This window comes from Neocloeon triangulifer, unplaced genomic scaffold (genome assembly GCF_031216515.1).
Source record: "Neocloeon triangulifer isolate White Clay Creek 2 clone unplaced genomic scaffold, ASM3121651v1 ptg000017l, whole genome shotgun sequence".
Lineage (NCBI taxonomy): Eukaryota > Metazoa > Arthropoda > Insecta > Ephemeroptera > Baetidae > Neocloeon > Neocloeon triangulifer.
In genome coordinates this window covers 487,018-508,031 of record NW_026775559.1, presented here as the reverse complement: position 1 = coordinate 508,031, position 21,014 = coordinate 487,018, and the positions used below count along the sequence as shown (strand labels likewise).

The 21,014-nt window shown below is 36.6% G+C and overlaps 2 protein-coding genes across 4 annotated transcripts in view; one reads left to right on the top strand and one right to left on the bottom strand.

Annotated features, from left to right (window-relative positions):
- LOC132203252 (zwei Ig domain protein zig-8-like) overlaps positions 1-16,253 on the top strand; it is a 189,659-nt gene extending 173,406 nt beyond the window's left edge. For all 3 annotated transcript variants that reach the window (XM_059630891.1, XM_059630890.1, XM_059630892.1), the window contains 2 exons: positions 9,768-10,064; positions 16,118-16,253. In XM_059630891.1, coding sequence (XP_059486874.1) covers positions 9,768-10,064; positions 16,118-16,236 — 416 coding nt within the window. In that variant the 3' untranslated portion in view covers positions 16,237-16,253. The remainder of the gene's footprint in view (positions 1-9,767; positions 10,065-16,117) is intronic.
- Positions 16,254-18,592: 2,339 nt separating this feature from the next.
- On the bottom strand, positions 18,593-20,846 carry LOC132203014 (RNA polymerase I-specific transcription initiation factor RRN3). The gene is made up of 2 exons (XM_059630432.1): positions 20,689-20,846; positions 18,593-20,604 (listed from the first exon to the last, which is right to left on the bottom strand). Exon 2 carries the CDS (start codon positions 20,552-20,554, stop codon positions 18,764-18,766), a length of 1,791 nt encoding a protein of 596 aa, XP_059486415.1. The 5' UTR covers positions 20,555-20,604; positions 20,689-20,846; the 3' UTR covers positions 18,593-18,763.
- Between the last annotated feature and the right edge of the window lie 168 nt (positions 20,847-21,014).

The window sequence follows — 21,014 nt, the reverse complement described above, 5'->3', positions numbered from 1 at the left end:
TTTTCCGATGGCAACACGTCACAGCCAGTCCACCACGAAACCGCGCAAACAAACTTATCAGACGGCACGAGTGTGGCGCGAGCGGCTAATGCGAGCGACATTACGGCCCAGCTTTACAATGTAAAATGCATTGTTTACGCCGTTCGGTCAGTTTTGTAATTATCTGGGGGGCAATAAATGTCGACACGGTGGTACCACAAAATGATGTTGACTCTCTATATAATAGAGGCCACCGCCGTGTTGCAAAACAACACACCGTGTGTGCCAGCTCGGCCTGGCCTCCCGTCGGTATTAAATAAAAATGGTTTCAGAAAACTTTGCTCTGTGCCCAACCGAGCTTGGATATTATTTTATTCACGAGCTCTGGCGCACACCAACACAAAAGTAATGAGAGAATAGTGTGGCATTAAAAATGAAGCCATTTACGCCGAATTTAATGAAGTCTAGTGACACGCGAGTAGCAAGCACAGAGTCAACTTTTTATGCTACGTTCTTCTGCCACCATGTTAAAAAAGTTTTGATTATCTTTTTTTTTGTCATCATACATTCACAAATTTCAACATTGGAAATGTAAATAATTTATTCTAGAACAATCTCAGCAAAGTTCAAAATGGTAAGCATTTTTCAAAAACCCAAAGCTATATTATCAGTTTCATATTGAAGGAGCTTGGGTACACCGAGGAAAGTTTTTACTCAATCTTATCCCTACTTGATTGGGGTGATAATATATGCAGATGATTTGCTGAAATTTTAATCGATTTTAGTCGGACATATTTTTGGAAGTAAAAAATATTTGGACAGTTGCACCTAAATGCAATATTATTTTTCAAAAATGCAGCTCTCCCGATTCTTTCAATTTTCTTTATGATTTCTCTTTGACAATGTCATCTACAAACTGTTGCTAATGCATATAAAAATCATCATGGAATTTAATCGTACGTTTTTTTAAATGGCAAATATAATATTTGTTTTATACATAATAATAAATAAAATATTTTGACTTCAAAATGATCATTTATATCAAAATGAATTATTATTATTTTAAATAATTGAGCTGAAGGTTAACATTTTCCATTGATACAAGAATTTTCTGCATAAAAAGATGGATTAAAACAAATAAATTGATTGATTCCAAGAATTGAAATATTAGATATTGATTATAAATATTTAAGCGCTAAAATTGGATAGTGAGAAATCATTATTTATCGCGTGGAATTTTCCTTCAGCATCCAAATAATAAAATTTATCGTCGTCTCTAGACTTCGCTTAAGAAGAAATTCCCAATTGAATGAGCGCAATGGATCAACAGCTCTCAATTGATGCGTCTCTCACCCTCATCTGAGCACCTCTAAATTGATCGGCCTTGTGACAGGAATACATTATAAATCGGATTAAGCGCGGCGGATTTGCCTCCAACCAGTTTAAAGGAGCTTGACGAGATTTATCTTCTCTACGAAATCTTAATCAATCCCCGCGTTAGTGTGCACGTGAGCATACATTCATATTTGGCGCTACTTTAAAATTTAACGTGTGCCCCGCGAGCGCTCTTTCAACCACTAATTCTTCGCGCGTCTTTCTTGCATAAAATGAGGACAACTTGCTCAAAAATTAAGCCATCCTCCTGTCGAGTTGACTTGACTTGCTTGCGTGGGCTGCTTAAAATTCACTTGAATGAGTAGAGTTGAGGCAATTAAGTTAAACGCTTCCTTGAAATCGATTATTCTTGTTTTCCAGCATCCAGCTTACATTCCGTTTCTCTTTATTGAATTCTAATATTCCATTTCATTTCCTTCAGGATGATAGTATTTATTTATCGGTAGCTGAAGCTCATGTCTTGGATATTTGTTGGCTCAAAGTTGAGAAATGTTGCAATAATCGTAGTTCTTACTACACTTAAAGAGAAAATAGAAGACTTTGCAATTTTCCACAAATTTTCCAGCTCAGCTTATTTTACTGTCTTACTTTTCCCAACTACACCAAGATAACTAAAAAATTGCAGAAATTATACGAAAACAAACTTACAATTAGTATTATATCCTTACCGAGAAGTATTTCTTGCCTTGGCTGAAATTGATCTTGTGATGTAAACTTGCGAAGATGTGCGTTTCTACAAAATAGACGAAAGAAAGATAATTTATACTGTTGCAGAAGTTCTAGATTGATTACATTGAAACTTGCGCAACACGCCAAACAACAAATAATATATTTCTGTCGTGTATCTTCTGACACAATTCCCAATATTCAAAAGTTTTCCATGGCTCCTGAAATAAAAAGATTTAGCAATACAATAAATATATAAATTATTCTGTTCATTAAAACTTGAACGCTCTGGCTGCAGTACTCACTTAAATTCTTAATTAGTGAATCATTAGATGCCTCAGTATTTTCAGAAAGGAGATAAATAATTTATCTTGAAAAATCTTGTTTGGTTTTTCACTCTGTACAGAATTTTTTTTTCAATACATGTTTTTTTTAACTTCCTGCTTCAATTTGGATTTTGATCTCTGCATTTACAAATACACGATAGGAACCAAAACTTTGTGCCCGTTCGACTTACGCATCTCCTCAATCAGAACAGATTAGGTAGAGGCAAGAGGCAGCGCAATTTTGGTCAAAGGGGTGGCGCAGGAAAAGACTGAGCGTGGTCCGCGTGAATAAGCTTAAGGATTGATGGATAGACCCCCTCGTGCCCTCGGCGGCGCGAAGTTTTCGAGTATATACAGCGCGCCGTCGTTTTAAGTTTTCCCAGTAATTTATTTCGCGATCCCCCCTAATGGAGGCTTAATTAAATTAACGACACCGAAATTCTGCCGTCATTTACCAAGGTGAACTAGCATCACCCGCCAGAGAGCACTTCAATTATTGGCGTTCACAGGATGCGCCAATCGTCTTGATATAAATATTTGAGGGCGATTTGAAACTGATCAATAATACAGATAATTAAAAAAAAATTCATTAAAATAAACCTTGATGTCATCCTTTTACACTTTAAAAATCAATGAAATCCTGGATAAATCAGTGCATTTAAGATAAACGTACATACTTCAATATTCTCAGTGCATTGAATGATGTAAATTTCATTTTCCATCAGTTAATGAAATTACTTGAGAACTAGTTTTGTTTTAAATAAATTTTATTCTTGGAGCTATTTTTTTTTTTTTTATTAAATTGTAAAGTTTAATTTTTTTGTTTCATATGTAAGGCTAATTTGTTCAATTAAAAAAAATTAGTTTCAATCTTTATTTTTCCAGAATTTAAAGAACGTCAGTAAAGTATTAAAGTTGACTACATCATATTTTTCAAAATCGGTCAGTTTTCAAAAAGTTTTTGAGATTATTAATTTGCTTTTGTATTTCTCTTTAAGAATGCCCCATAAACAAACAAAAAAACTAGTAAAAATGTAGCAATTCTTATCAGTGTTTTTAGTTTTTTCTAACAATAAGTCAATGATTTAAACAATAGACATAAGTAGCAAATATTAAAAATTTCAATTTGCATTTTAATTCATTTTTACTATTCATTGGCCTTGTGTTATAATAATCTTCTATATGAAAATATATTTACTGTTGGAGTGCTTACCTTTGCACTTAAACAATTTTGCGGCGGTCGGAGCAGTGCCAGTTGCAAATCGGTGCGAAATTGCTCTTTAATGTTGCTTTCGCGAGCTCGCAACAGCCGTCGCCTCCTCCGCCTGGGTGGCTAACGCGCTTAAAAATGTGGAATAAAGCATCCCCTTTCAAACTTTGAGGCAACTTTGTCGTACACAGGCACTATTTCACGAGTGAGTATGTATATGACAACATGCCCTGCTTTTTTTATAATGGCTTCATTAAAAAACTGCTTACAAAACTGTGACCCGTCCGTCCGTTCTCCCTTTCTCGTATAATGCGATAGCTCATTATTTTCTATAAAAGAGGCGCCCACCGGTTTTAAAACACCGGCCGAGTTGTATAAATTACATGAAGCGCTGCTGCGCTGCCGGATTATAATGCGAAAAATGGCCAAAGTAGCAAACGAGACGGATAAGCTCATTTTTCGTTCTGCAAAAACTGCTGCGAAAGTATGAAACTGGCGAACACAGGCCAACGGTGCGTTATTAAATGGCAGTCAGTGCTGCCGCACTTTTGTAGGTGACACGGCGTGCATTTCAAAATATATACGTAAAGCGCGCATCTCGCACATTATAATTTAAAAAGTCGTTACAGCAGCCGCTACAAAATGTTGCGCAGGGATATTGTCTCTCGCCATAGACAGAAAAGTGCGCAGAAGCTTAAATTAGTTTGACCTAGCTGGACGGTCATTAGTTTTAAAAATTCATTAAGCTAATTGTAGAGGAAACCAAGAACAAGTTTCAAAGTAAAATATTAAAAATTATTTTATTCTGAAATTTTTTAACGTTTTTTATAATGAATAACAAAGCAAAATGAGAAATTACAGCCTACAACTGAAGCTTAAAATAACTTTTTTTCTAAATTAAAAATAAAAATGGATCACTCTATTAATTGGAGAGTTTAGTTTTTATACTACTTTAATTTGGATGGCATATCGGGTAATCTTTTTTTCTGCATAAATACATCATTTTAAATATTTTCAATGCGATAAACTTATATGCAAAATAATTTATTATTATTTATGAAATCATGATTTTTTTTTTGTAATTTTGCGGTAAAAAGAACAATATGGAAATACGTATACTTATTATTATAAGTTTTGAAAAATTATTTAGAGCAATCCAATAGCTTAATGTAGCCCAGGTTAACTCAACTCACTGCAATTTGAATTGTGGATCAAGTTAGCGTAACCCAGATTAGGGTTTTGAGCCACCCTATTGTTTAGTATCAAAATGTTATAAAATCGACTTTGAAATGAAAATTATAAAATATAATTATAATTTTATCAACACAAATAATATTTTTACTTGCTTTTACCCAAGTAAAATTTTTAAGCCAAATTTCTGCATTTTCTAAATAAAAATTAAATACTATTAAAACAACAAACTACTTTATATTTTTATTTTCTCTGGCAGTAACAAACCTGACATCTTCATGAGTTTGTAGTAGAAATTTCCGGTGACATTATTGACAGCATGATACTCACACCTCATAAGCAACAAAATGATGTAGCTGTACGTACAACAAATTGCGTCTCCCTCAGTTTATCCGCGTGACAAAGAAAGTACGTGAAACTGCCCGAGTCAATTTTTCCTGAAGAACACTTAGGGCGACCACGGGTAGTGCTCGGTGAAGTGGCGTTTACAGATAAAGGGGTAAACTGCTGCCGTGTGTATAAATAGGGCGCATTCACTTTCATTAACCATCATAGCCTCTTGACGAGTGCCGGCAGCAAGTCCTCTGTGCAGCGCGGCGAATTACCAAACGGCATGAATTCGCGATAGCATCGGAGAGAAGTAGCCCATAAAAAGTATATGTGAGCGAGAGAGAAAGAGCATTAAAGTGGGCGGGTGGGCGCTTCTTCTCCTCTTTTACTCTTTACTGCCGGCGCTGCCATCAAGAAAGTAGCATGTTGTCGATGATATGTGCACATTAATTCTTTATAGATGCAGAGCCGACTCGAGCGGAATTTAGCGAGGCGTGCACTCTCCGAGCGAGATGAGAACTAACTCGCGGTACAAGAAGAAGTTGCTACGGCTTGAAATATTATTATAATTTTGAGTCTCTCAAAGACACATCAAGATGACGAGAGAGTCTATGTTTGCGATGTTGTACCTACCAGGAAAGTACACCCCTTCATGCAGTAATAACGTGTCCTCTCTCCGAGAAAAGCATTTTACAATGCTAATAAAGAGGATGATTCTCAAAAGCATCGTGCCGTAAATGCTTTCAATAACTTGCAAATGAGTCTTTAGAAGTTATCAAAAGGAGAGAACAGATATTTCGGTGGAAAGGAATTATGAGATAATTCAAACTGCTAACTGGAGAGGAAAAGCACTGGCTTGCTGTAATCAATAATGATACTTTGTTTGCTCAACCTAAATCCGGTTAACAACATGATAAAGTTTACTTTGAGTTGAGAGCTTTTTTTTAAGATAGTTTGATAGTTTGACATACTTTTTTCGGGCGAAACGGGGCGAAAATTCACCTAAAAAAACTACATAGCGTGATGGAAGAAACGAAAGGTATCGGCTAAATTATTTTATTTCAAATTTTTTTTTATAAATTAATTACTAAATTATTATTTTACATAACTTTGCATGTCTTATAGAAAAATAATCAATTGTCGGGAGGCAAACGTTGAACTGCTGGAAAGAAAAACAGCACCCGGAACATCAAGAATTTTGAGCTAAAAACTTCCAAGATTCCAAATATCGCATCCACTGTAAACCACAAATGGGAAAGTGAAAAATTTAACGATATATTTTTATTTCAGTTGCGACACTTGCCACAGTGGTTCTTTGCTTATATTTTTTGTGACTTACTGATTCTAAATACATATACGCAAGACAATTAAACACAACTACTTACATTTATACATAATGAAATTTTTTTATTTTCATGCTATTTATGGACAGGAATTGCCTTTGTGATAGATCAATAAACACAATTTTGCAACTATTTGGCACAAAAAAACAAAAACAAAATACAATTTCCGTTTTTTTTTTTTTTTTTTTTTTTTTTTTTTTTAATATTATTGATAAAAATTATGGATCTTTATCTGAAAGGATTTTCTTTGAAAAGTTGAAAGTATGAGTCGCCTATTTTACGAAGAATAAAGAGGATTTTTTCACCAGCCCAAACATTGAAATGAATTTTAATATTTATTGATTTAAAATTGTACCTAAATTTCACATATTATATTATGTTTGCTTAGGTTTTAAATCTCTTTTCACTTCAGTTTACCGCAGGTCATAAGAATCAGTTTAAGGGATGAAATCTCGCCGTAAACAGGACTTTAGGGAATCAGGCTTGCTGTGAGGGGGTTGCGCAATTTTTCACTTTTGCTGCGCGGTGTTCCCTTTTTACACACAAGGCAAAGAGGCAATCCACTGAAAACTCACTCGCAGCATTTTTCCTTTCCTAGCTTGACATATTTCTCGCTCTTGACGTTTTCCCTCGTTGTGTCACACGCTGGCCCCATCTTTCCCGTGCTTTTTCATTACATCTCAGGGGACACCAATTTCGGTCCCCCTTTCTCCGATTCCTGCATCGCCCGACCACGCGGCAAAAACATTCGGCTCACTTTTTCCGCCATTCAATGATCAAATTCTATGCCCACTATACTGTCATGCTGAATGGAGGCCCGTTTATTTACACACGCCGTTTTATGTTACCACTTGTAAAGACATAAAATTCGCCATCAATCTCGCACCCTGCGGCTTATCGCGACCAACTCGCTTCAATTACCTCCAGGGAGCGCGGCGATTTGATGGCTTTTATTTGCAGATCATCAAATTACTTGGCCTTTCCCAACTTTATAAATGGTTTTACTTTTTTCTAAACAAAGTTGCCCTGCTGGACGATCACCAGAAATTTACATTGTTAAGCTCCATTGGGTGTATTGGGTAGATCAAAATAAAATTTTATCAAATAAAAAATTGATAATACTAATTGTAAATCTGTTTTGCTATATAATATCATAGAATTAAGAAATCAAAGTTTAAGATATTTTTATACTTATATCGTTTGTTAATTCAATCCATTTCAAAAAGGTTTTAATTTTTATTATATCCTGCAATAAAATTAAAAATGAAGAGGTGCATTCATAAAAAATAATAATTATTTCTTTTACACACTTCAAAATATTTACTAAATGTTAGAAATGCTTGTTCCTTTTTATTACATAATTTTAATTACACATTTTGTGCAAAAACTGCCAAAAAAAATCAAAATTTAGAAGTGTTAATGTCACGAGAAAAGACTAGTTAATTTAAGTTTTTTTTTAATTTATTTCACTAAAAAATTCAAATTGAACAATTCTAACATTTTTAAAAACTATTAACTTAAAATTTTATCCATATTATATATTTATTATTATTTTTTTTTAAATTTTATTTTATTTATTATACTTTAATTAAATGCATTTACAAATTTCAGTGTATTTCAGTTGCATTTTTTTGTAAGTTCTGTAAAGTTGCTGTCTGTCATATAATATTTATAGACTATGTAGCAACATTCACTAATCATCTTCAATGACGAAAACGAAAATTTTAATTTGATGGTGGATTAAGAGAATGTGATTATTGATACTTGGGTTCCAAATATAATATGTAACATTGTTATTAGCAAAATTGAATTTTTTTATATCACTGCGTTAATAATTTGATAATAGATTGAGCAAATATTTTTTTTCACTTTATAGGGTCAGACCTTTGCTGAAATCGTTGTGGAATGATTTCATATATTCTGTCAAATTACACTTGCGTCAGATGTGAGCGAGCTATTTAATCAATTGATTGCATTTTATTACACTTTTGATCTCAACGTCTCAAAACATAAGTGACATTTTTATTTGTTTGAAAAGAGTAACAGGACCGTGCGTCGCGCGTCTTCTCTCATTTTTTATCATCTCTTTCCTTGATGTGAATGCACGCCTGGTGGATGGGAACCTCTCTTTTCTGCTGCAGCAGCACAAGTTCCAAAGGAAGCGCCTTTGCACATACATCAGGGGCGCCGCGCATTAGAAATTTTTTGCCCCCGCGCTTTTGTGTTCCTTTGCGCGTTGGTTTTCTCTTTCAAAGACAAGCAGAAACATCTTTTGACGGCACCCCTGGAGTCGACTGACTTTTCCTGATTGAAAAAGACCGAACTTTCCTACTAAATCGATCACCACGCGGCAATGCAATTTTTCAAATTGAATGGCTCTGCTCGTGAAATTTTGAAGAGTGCTCATCGACTCTGTGGAATTACTTTGTTCGATTGAAGCACACGCGAAAAATCTGAAACTGGTTTTGTCCAACACAATACATTATTGGTTAAATAATCCGCTTACAAACAAACAATGCCTTTTTAATCCATTTGGCTTGGCCAGAGCACAGATTGAAGCGCAATATTTTTAATGCTACATTAAACATTTAATCCTGCAATTCCTTTGTTTAATTTCAAAGCAGATCGTCACGCTCAAATATTATTTTTTAGCCTCCTATTTATTTCAAGCAAAAGAGGATTATTTTTTTCATTTTTGAATCAGATGTTTGGCAATTGACGATCACGTTTCAGCTCTGTCGACAAAACAAGAGTGATGAAATTAATAACTTAAAACGCAAATTTCTGCTGTCAAAGGTGCCATTGAATTTCTGGCAATTCAATCAGCAATGAATTTATATTAACAAAATTGAGTGCGGTTGTATGTGAATTGAATTTCCGGCAAATTCAATTAACTTTATTACCTTTGGTAGCATTTCACGTATTGAGTCAAAAACAGATCCGCAAATCAATTAAATTGTTGTGGATAAGAAACCTTAAAATATAATTCTATGCATAATGATTATTCTATAATCAGCACATAGAATTTCAAATTATTTGAACAATATTTACTTTTTAATGTTGCAAAAAAAGAGAAAAGTTACATTCTTCTAATCAAATTTCTAAACAATAATAATCAATATCAATTTAAGGCTGGTGTGCTTCAAACATTATGTGCCATGAATTTTAAGAATTGAATTATGAACAAAAATATATCTTTTATGATTAACTAAAAATAGGAATTTTACAAAAATCAATTAAACCAGTTTTTTTTTTAAACTTTTCTATGATTTTGAGCTATACTAATGAATTTTCACTCAAATTCGAACAATTCCTTTCTGTCCTCAGAGGCCAAGGCTCGGATTCTGGGCCCGGCAGACCTGTACGTCAAGACAGGTAGCACCATCAGTTTGTCGTGCTTGATCAGCCAAGGACCACATGACTTAGGCACCGTGTTCTGGTACCACGGGGCCACCATCGTCGACTACGATTCTCCTCGAGGCGGCGTCAAGATTGAGACCGAGTGGACGGACGCGTTGACCAGCCGCCTCAGGATCACCAACGCCCGCATCACCGACTCTGGCAATTACACATGCATCCCCACGATTGCGGCGCCCGCAAGCGTCATGGTTCATGTCATTAATGGTAAGTTATTTCGACCACGCTATCTAAACCAAATAATGAAATAACTTTAAAAATTTTTGAAAGAAATAAAAAGGGGTATATAATTTATTTTATTTCAATGTTCTCCAAAAATTTAATCATTGATCATAAAAATATTTAACCTAAATAATGGGATTTGAAGTGAATAATAAACCAGATATTTTCTCAATTAATTGCTTCGAAAGATTTTTTAACTGCATTTTTTTTAAGGTGTGGACGATAAAAAAGAAATAAAGTTACGAAAAATGAAAGTAATGTTTTTAAAATAATTCATTAAAATAATTTCTGCATTAGAAACTATGATTTCAAAATTAGGGGAGAACAATAATTTGTGCCCCACGACATACAGAGACCCAAAAGTAAATCAATTCCACAACAAGTTTGAAGTTTCTGGTCTGAAATGGGATAAAGACCATTTTATTTATACACTTTAGTATTAGCATATTTCAGAATAAATTTTTACTTTCAATTAAATAATTTAAATTACCCATAGCATGTTGTGTTGCTTGAAACAAATTTGCACACACGTGGGAGATGAAACAACCTATTAATTTGCCTGAGCCGAATTCAACGAAATCGTTGGCATTTGGCAATTTGCACGAGTAATTATCTCTTTGCATTGAATAAGCACGCAAAGGTAGAAGAGGCAAGAGAGACAAAGCAGAAAGCTTCAGCAGCAATAATTAGCAATTTTCTGCCTGAGAGTGTCCTCGGCGCAAATTGCAATGCGCTAGCTCGGTTGACATGGCAGCAGGCGACGTGACTGCCTCGTTGATTCTATTTTAATTAAGAATCGTCTCGCAGAGGCAAATCAGTAAAAACAAGTCAGATGTCAAATTAGAAATTACAATCACCGTCTAAATGCCCTTCAGGCACTTGGAAATGCCTTTTTCGTCTCTAATGTAAATTTAATTCAATGCAGAATGTAGCCTCTTGAATTTTTGATGCATATTTTATCAAAAGAACTTGCTGTGATAAAATTTTCATCCTGTATTCTTTTCGTCGCAATTAAATGATTGATTGACGATGATACAACTAAAAAACAATAAAAATGTAATTTATTGAAATGAACGCCGTAGGCGTGCCACAAATTAACTCTAACAATATAACCTCCCAATTCACTTGGCAATGGCATTACAGTTTGCTGCTTCTCGCAGACTCATTCAAAACAATAAAAATAAAAATTAATTATTAAATTATATTACTGATAATACTCTAATAGTTATAATATTGGAGCTTGCCTTTCACAAGCGTCTAAAAAAGGAATAGGCCGATTAGACACTTTGTCTTGGCCTGACCCCAAAAGAAATATCTCAAATAAAAAAAAAAACACGATTTTCTTTTCATTTTAATATCACTTTAACCGTTTCTTATTATTTTTATTTAGTGATTTTTCTATAATGTTATTCTACGGTATTGAATATCTTTTGTAATATAACTTAATAATTTATGTCGGCCAGGCTAGGCAGCAATGACAATGAGCCAAAACTTTTTAATTACGGGCAAAACTTTTGCCTACACTGGTGCATCAACCCACTCGAATCTTCTCGCAGATTGAAATTAAGCGACGAGTTTTTTATAGAAATTCGATTCTGGTGGCTCGACGCGAAAAATGAGCGGGTGAAGTTTGCCAGCTGATGTCATCAAATTTCAATCGCGCCAAGTTTAACGCGATTTGCCCACCTTTGGCACGAAACGGCAGAAAAATATCCAGGCTTACGCAGCACAAAGTTGCTCGACGAGAGCGACCAACTTTCGAAAGCACCGAGCCAAGTTGCGTGCGTGTGGCTGAGGAAAGTGCACGCTCGGAATTTCACGCCTCACCCTAAAGAGAGAAGAATCTGCAGCACCCCTTTCTCTCTGTCACCGCAGCCAAGGCAATCATTCCTGATATTGAATGGGTGAGAATTTTATTGCGCGTCGCCCAAATCGTGTTGATTCACATCTTGTGGCGCGTGAAAATTGAGTTTCTGCCGTGCGCGCCTTGTCATTAGCGAAATTGCGTTTTCAAATATGAGACGCGTCTCGCTCCTTCGCAATTCGCCGAAGTGCGTTTGCGAGCGCGCGCGCCGATCAATTAACTTTGATATAAATGGATGCGAGAGAGAATTCTATCTCTCTCTGTCGAATTGAGCGAAATCAAGAGGAAGCAGAAGACGCAATTTTGTGGAGTGATATCGCTCCTCCTCGCTTTCAAATGCACTCGCAAGTGAAATTTAAATGTGTATCAATGTTTTGTACAATTTTGACAAAAGACAAGAATGTGCGTCATCAGGCGTGAACGAATTGAAAACAGAAATAACTTCTCCTTATGTTGACTATTTTGTCAAGCGATCAATATTTAAGTACGCTTTCAAAAAAATAAATGTGCATTAGGCATGGGTAAAGCAAGGGATTCAGCTGAAATACATAGGCGAGTTTTAAATAAAAAGGTATAGTGTAAAAAAGTTTGTGATTATTGTGATTTTTTTTTTATTAAAATAGAAAATTTCAAAAGTTAGCATTTTATAACAGCAATTTTTTTTAAACAAAATATTAGAGTTAAATTTCTTATTGTAGTTTATTTTCAACAAATAATAAAGTAACAAAATGTGAAGAAACGATAATATCCCCACCAACAAGTTGCTTTGTGGGGCTGAAGTGAGATAAATAATAAAATATTTGATAAAAGGAGATAAATCTTAAAATTAGGGAAAACAGGTTGATAATTTTATTATGTTCTCAAATAGGAAAAATATGTTTTTTCATCAACTCTGTGCTTTTGCAAGTTTTGCTATAAATAGCATAATCTAGACTTTATTACATTTTATTTCTTACTCATTGTCTGATAATTTTCCCACTTGTTATTCTTAATGTAGATTATTATTTTGGATTATTTTTTTTCCAAATAAAAAATAAAGTAGCAAACAAAAACGTGCACCTTTAAAATGCCAAATTTTACAATTTCTATCAATTAGACTATTTCCAATAATTATTACATGAATTTTGTTTATTTTTCATCAAACTAAAAATTAATGAAAACTTTGATCTAGTTTTCATTCATGCAAAAATCAGTTCCATCAAAACATGGGATTGTTTGCTTATCCATCCGAATACTGCCTAATACAAACAAACGAGATTGCACCCCAATCCGCCGCATGAGCCTGTGATGAAATAAGAATTTCATGTTTTCCATCCAGAATATCGCCGGAATTATCAATTTTGCCGATCCGCTCACTCGCTCGACTACACACGCCCTGCCCAGCGAGGGAAAAAATTCACGGCCGTAAATCCTGATCAGTGAAAAAATTGGCCAAATAGGGTTCATCAGGGGCGTGTAAGTGTAATGTGATTATGCCAGGTCGGCGTGGCCGAGAGGGTGCGAGCGCTTTGCACTGCTCTCTCCGCTGCTCCACAATGTATTTCTATTACCATCCATTTTCATTGCGAGCCGGCAGAGGCGGCGCGGCATATTCGTCGAGATGCAATTTTACGCCAATCTGATTTAGCCCTGGCGGAGATTTTGCAGCGGACCGACGGTGACCAGGGCATTAGTAGCCTCACTCGCCGCCGTGTATATCCCCGGGTCCTTTTTTGTAGCGCTGGAATCAATTACACTCTGGCCGCTCCAGTGATTTTATCTTGTGAGCCTCCCTCATCTCCTCTCTCTCTCTCTCTCTCTCTCTCGGATCCCCCATTGTGTGCACCAAGTTTGCTTCTGCTCGGCTCCACAAAGGATTATACCACCGACACATTTTTTTTCGCGCCACCGTCCTCTCTTTTCCGGGAGCCCCTTATTTCCCCAAAGTCCAAACTTCCTGAAAGTTCCGACGAGAATTATCCCTGAAAGCTAAATACTTGTCCGCACTTTTATTTCCCCTAAATAAACATTGTTTAATTTTGTAAATAGGTTTCTCCTATACAAAGTGTAAATTAATCAAAGTCACAAAAGAAGATTTTATTTGATCTTTCTAGAGCTTTATAAATGATTTTCCAAGTAAGATTATATCAATGCAACTTGGCTGAGGGCATTATTTTCTATTTTTCAAAGGAATAAAAAATTCACATTTCCGATTGATTTTTTTTTCAACTAATAACTCGTCTTTATGAATTTCTTCAATCATCATATTTTTTTTTTTTTAATATAGGGAAAATGACGGCTACCCTGATTCCATTGTGAGTGTCTCTGTTGGGGGAAAAAGGAGGAATTAAATGCGATTTTGTTCGGCAAGAATCGAGAGTAGCTCTCAGCAAGCTCGAATCTCGGTGAATCACACGGATGACAAGTAACCGCTGCTGATGGTGAGAGTGGCACACGCGGCTCTCGTAATATTTTTTGCACTTTTGCCCGCTGACACTATCTTCATCTGCTGCTGGGTTTTTGTCTCTCCCAAGTGAAGCTGAGCTGCATTATGTTTGACAGCTTTTTTAAGATTGATTGTCACGGCAAAGGTTTTAAGATGAATGACTGCGGAGAAAAGCTCTTCGCGGCGCGAAAGCGTGAAACGAAAGTAACTATACTGCAAATGTGAGAATTGTGAGAAATACATCAAAAGCTGACCACTCCTAATATAGCAGACAGAAAATGCTCAGCATTATCTTGGATTCAAGGACAGATCATTTTTCCACCAAAATTAACAGCTTTACTCGCAATTGATAAGCGATTCAATAATTAAATTCATGGACTGCCTAATTTTAAAATGTTAAATATTATTGAAAATTTGTGTAGATTTTAGTATAATTTTCGTCCATGTGAAGATCATTGTAAAAATGGATCTTTGCTATTTTTGTTTTTCATCAAATATGTGAGAAAATAATATTATATTATAACAACAACTTTTCTTATTTTCACAGTGCAATTTATTTTAAATTTCCGGAATATCTTGAGACTTTTTATGGACTTTTTATTCGTTATTTTCTGCATTTTTCCAAATTTAATCCTACTATAAATTTTTAAAATTCGAAAAAAGATAATCAGAAAATTAAAACCCCTATAAACCGGGTTTTCACATACGAAAAATATATTTAAAATAACAATTAATGATATTTTGCTTACAAATTGAAATCTTAAAGCTTACAGTGCTTAAACGGAGTTTTTATTTAGTGATTGATATTCAACGTTTCATTTAATTAAATAAAATTTCAAGAGGAGTAAGTAACGCTGATCTTAAATAACACCCGTACCATCCCAAGCATTGAAGAAAATAATTAGTTCATACGCTGTGACACGGGCTGGGGATCATGCAAAACGGAAAAAGGGTTAGGGGAAACATTCAATTACACAGAAAACGTCGCGCGTTTAAAAATCCCAGTACTTTTGAGCATCCCGCAGAGAGGGATTTGAAACGGATTAAATAATAATGGAGCTGTGGGAAAATTATATAAAAACACACCCCTGCACGTCGACTCGCACACATATGAGCAGAAGTGCTAAAGAGCGCTTGCAGCAGGAGAACGCGCGACTGTAAAAATCTGTATGAATAATAATTGCATTCAAATTTATTCAAATGCCTATCTGCGCGGTATTCATTCTGCCAAGCCGACCGAGCAGTTTTTTGAGCGCATGATACCATCACACTCTCATCAAGTGTGAAAATGCACTTATGCAACATGCACGACAGAGGTGTTGAGCGTGTAGACTGCGCGATTCTCCCAGGCGCTCACTAAATCAAGATTAAAATTTAATAAAAACAAATGCTGAGAGATTGCAGCTTTCTTTTTAGTGATCAAAATGGAATAGTTTAATAGTAATTTTTGACATTGAATATAATAAAATTTGAAAGAAGAAAAAATACTGATTATTTTTTCATTGTTGTGAAATAACAAATTATTGAAAAATAATTATGTTAAAAAAAAATAAGCGTAAAATAAAATTTATTGGTTTTGATGGTTTACATTTTTTTAATTTTATAACTTATAACTCATTATATTTATATTATGAAACAAATTTCCCAAATAAAATACATTTTAATAATTTCTAGGAGCACATAATTAAAAAAATATTATATTAATATCAGCTTGAAGCCAAAATTAAAAATTTTCTGTCTTTGTTTCAGGTGAGCACCCAGCAGCCATGCAGCACGGAAACAAGAATCACTCAAACGGACTTTTGAACAACCTATCACTCCTTCTTGTACATAGTTTTACAGTTTTCTTAATAAAATGGTTGAGATGAGAGTGAACATTTTACATTCCAACAATAAAGTAAAAAGATGATTTTTTGAGTACCAGGATGAGTTTTATTTCAGCTGAAATCCCCATTGTAAGAAAATTAGTTTTTGCAGCTAATATTATATGGAGCTTTATACAAAAGCGGGAAATTGCCCTGTTAAGCAAACATTATTTGCGATTCGCAAAAGCTCCCCTTGACGAGTAAACACAAAAAGCTGCCTTTATGCAAAATGAATATCTTGCTCGGAAACTTCATTATTAAACGCCGCTGCAGAGCTGCGTGCAAAGGTGCCCGTTTCAGGAGGCGAAACAAGCTGGAGCGGAATTTGCTACTAATATGCTCAACAGCATCGGAAACGTTGTATGTGCTAATGGAAAGAGGGCCTGAAGGGATCAAGTTTGGAAAATTGGTGTGCCCAAAATTTGTAAATAAATAATTACAGGAACTTGAGAGCTGTGAAAAATAATATCCTCTTGTTTTTTTTTTTTTTTTAATAAATATATGCTTATTTTAAACTAAAAATTAAAAATTTAATTTGGTACACTATGAATTTAGTATCATTTAGTACTATTATGGGTATTACTAAGTACGAAAAGATTAGTATCAATCTAATATCATTTGATTTTAGTACCAGAAATGGTGCAACTGATTTTCACCTGGGTTGGGATCAAAGGAGTCTCTCTTTATATTATCTGTGATCGCCTTCCACGCAACAAAGCCTCTTCAAATAATAGTGCACGTCTACGACCCATTCACTCTAGATAGTTTGGTGGATTTTTTGCTTCTGACTGATTAATTTATAATTAATTATTGTAGTAATTATTGATGTCTTTGACAAAGGAATTTGAAGTGGCGCCTTCAAGACAGGAAAATTTCGTTCTAGGACCCTTATTTGAGTTTTGGAAAGTTTAGAAGTGTAATCAGCGTGGATAGTATAAATGTTTAATCAAATAAAATTAATTTGGGATTGTTGAATCTAATAAGTTATTTCCTGTTTTATTATCTTTTTTAATTACAATTATCAAATTCTTTAATCTTTTTATTTTCAATATATAAAAATGCAAAAACCTACAATTTTACAATTCTTTTGAAGAAAATTAGATTTATTTCTTAATTCTTGTCAATTCTTGTTAAGAAAACTCAGATTCCAATCATGATAATAATTTTCTAGTTAAATTACATTGTCTTATAATTTTAATTTTAAAATTTAAGAGCATTAATGAAGTAAAATTTTTACACACATTTAAAATTAGTATTCATTCAATTGTTCATTAGCACCCTCACTGAGTGAAGATTTTCATCGGCCATCACCCCATTCGGCTTGACCTTTTCGGTTTCAATGTAAACCTGGTGGAAATGCGGGGCAATCAACAATTTGAAATGGTAGTGAACCATGTTGTCCAGAACCTCGAAGGTCGGCTGGACCATCGGATAGGTGGTTTTCAGTCTTCGTCCGTTGAAATAGTACTCCTGCAGCATGTACTCCATCTTGTACACACCAGCAGGCAACTGGGTTGTGTGGAAAATCAGACTGTCTAAGTAGCCGTCCACGTCTGTGTCGCCTTGCGACAAAAGTTCCCACTCTTCGAGAGGATCGTTGCTTTGCTTGTACAGTCTGATGTCCAAGCCTTCAGCAGGTTGTCCAGTCAACGAATCAATTACCTGAAATTATAAACAAAAATTACCAACCATGTTCTTTATATGAAAATTAATTGGAATGTTTTTAACATAATTTTGATTTATTTGCTTCAAAATATAGTGGGATTTTTTTTTAATATTCTAACTTGAAAAAAAAATGTTTCAAAATATTGTTTAACCTGTGAGGAGATGAGTGAGAATTCGCTCCTCAGTCTGAAGTAGTCGTCTACGGTGAGGGCAAGTGATTTGTCCCGGGCACCATTTTCCACAGCATTTGATCTTGCCCTGACTATTGCCTTGTGCTTTCCAAGTTCCGAGTGGTCCATCAGGGCATCATAGAGAGGCTCAATGACATCCTCGCAGAGCATGCAGTACGCCTTGGTGGTCGGAGCAGACCTTTGATTCATGATCACTTCAGGACCCTTGGTCAGCCAGTCTTTAAAAACAGACAACTCTTCCCACTCTTCTCTGTAGCGAGGAGTCTGATAGAGACTTCGAACGTGCCGACTCATCTGTAAGATCACAAATATTAACTGAATTGATCTTTTATGCCGAAGTTTAAATTTCTACAATTATGCAAATTAAATAGTTTCATAAATTTCTGATCAAAAAATAATTTGCTAGTTCATATTAATTAACATTAATATAATTGTATTTCATTTCAAGTCGCTAAACTTTTCAACACAGTTTAAGTTATATATACTTTTTTTTAAGGTTTAATAAAAGAAACATTTTTATTTAGTTTTCTTATTTTTGAATTTTTTAATTTGAGTAACTGGAGTTTTGTTGCTCTCCCATTACAACCAACGCCTTCGTTCAGTCGCTTGAAAAATATTGGATGTGGATTAACATTAGATCACATTTTTAGTCCAGGGACACCCTCATTCCTTCTTCATATGTGTTTGAAGCCGGGAGTGGAGCTGTAGCTGAATCTTTCCAAGGAAGATTTGGACTTCGGTGACACAAGTTCGCCGAAACTTCCTGAGCCTATAAACAGGCTGTCCTTTTTGGGCGTGACTGCCATTTCTTCTTCCTCCTCGTCCTCTTCACTTTCCGAGTCATCGTCCTGCTCCAGCGCCCTGTACTCCTGGTAGTGTCCGACAACAAAAGGCGCTGACCTGGGTAGAAGGTACGGGTCGAACGGGAAAAAGCTGTTGAGATTTGAGCAGATTTGCTGGCCGGACTGGTCCACAGTGGGCAAGTGCATTCGGGCGTTTCTCTCCAGGACTGTGTAGCAATAGGCGATCTGATAAGTCCTCATGACGGCAGCAAAGTTTTGGGCCACCGCAGACAAACAGGGCTTGAGCGGGTTGAGCCTCGAGGTGACCAACTTGGCCAGTCCGAGGCTCTGCATCCAGGCCACGCCCTTTTCCGTCCGCAGAAGTTCGGCGTGTCTGAAGGCAATGATGTAGAAAAGGCTCTGGCAGACTGAGTAGAAAACGCCGTGGGCTTTGACGTCGCAGGATGGCACGTCATGCATGGCCAGGTATGCGTGGCACCACTCGCACATCTGGGCAATGATGCAGCGAGTGGCGTTGACAGTCAAAAAACGCCCTCGAGCCACCAAACTAGCCAGATAATGGGCTGCCGACTGCCGGACAGTGACAATTTCGCCCAGCTGCGTGACCTTGGTCCACAGGGCGGCCACGAAGAGCTCTGCCAAGGGCAACTGGAGGGTGCAAAGGTAAAACATGAAGAACTGCACGTGGTGGCTGCCATGAACGAGGAGCATCTGCTGCTCAAAAATGGCCAACAGCTCTTTGAAAATCTTCCACTGCTGCCCATCCTCGCCCCGCGTAATAAATTCCTGGATGTAGCTGAAAATTTGCTCCATCAGAAGGTCCAGGGTTTGCGCCAGCTGCTTCTGCATGTCCACGCTAATGCTCTGGGTGACCTTGGATGCCGACTGGGAAACGTCATCCATGGTGAAGACGGTGTTTGTGTCATCCATATTTTCCTCCGTCTCCATCTCATCCTCGTCCATATCTTCAAGGGCCTGCCTCGGCAACTGGACATCCAGGGCGATGGTTTTGTTGATAATCAGCGACAGGATCTGCGGTCGGATTTCAGGGTGGTACTCGCAGATTTTGAAAAGGTTGTAAATGTAGCTCTGGTTCATCTTGGCACCTCTTTTCATGAAAGGGAAGCAAACGGTGCAGGCGTGGACAAGGACGCTGCTGGACATGGGGACGATTTTCAATACCTGCTCGATGGCAATGTGAACTCTTTTGAAGGACTGCTCTTCTTCTTTGCTCGGTCTCGTGCCCGGCCAAGGATCTCCAGACGAGTAGAATTTTTTCAGCAAATTTTCTAGAACAGTCTTAGTGTAATAACTATGGGTGGCGACTAATTCGAGTATGAAGCGTTGGTACATCAGGGCCAATGCTTCCGAGGAAGTGTTCCAGTTGAGACCGATCAGGGCCGAGACGAGGGCATGAACCCTCTGGTCGAGCAGGTTGATGCAACTGTAGCAACTGTGCAGGAGCTTGCCGAGGTTCTCGTCAGGATGGTCGCCCGATTTGAGTGCCATGAGCAGTTCTTGGTACGCCTCAACGTTGGTGCCATTGATGAAGTTGGTCACGATGCTCTCCACTTCTGTCGGAAGGGCGAACCGGACCTTCGGCGTGGCCAAACTGGAGAGGCTGGCCCGCCGCGGCGTGCCTTCCAATCTCAGAATCGACATGATTGAGTTTCACATGGAGTTTTCCTCGGTCCTTCCGCGTTGTAACAGCTCTACACACACATATGCGTACAATTAAAATACTAAATTTAAACCGAATTTCATACCATTTAATGGTGAATTTGCATTTAAGTTACCTTTCAATGTTGCTGAATGAGGATTACAGGTTTCTATCAGCCGGTAAGCGAGTTTTCAATCAGGAAATTTGAAAATTTTGACGTTTTGATTTCGGTCGCGTGGTCAATCGCCCATCGTTGCTTTGCTTTAGCTTTTGGCTTTCTTTTCTTGAAAAAGTTCAGGCGGTGAACACTAAAGGCGCTGTCGCGAGTTGAATTTAATGGCCGCTGAACGAACAGGTTTGAGCGAGATCTGGTGTCGACTTTGCGTAACTCACGGAAGCAGCGCCGGCCAATCAAAAGAGGCCCTCTAGCGATTCTCCAATCACAGACGCTTCTGGTTTGAT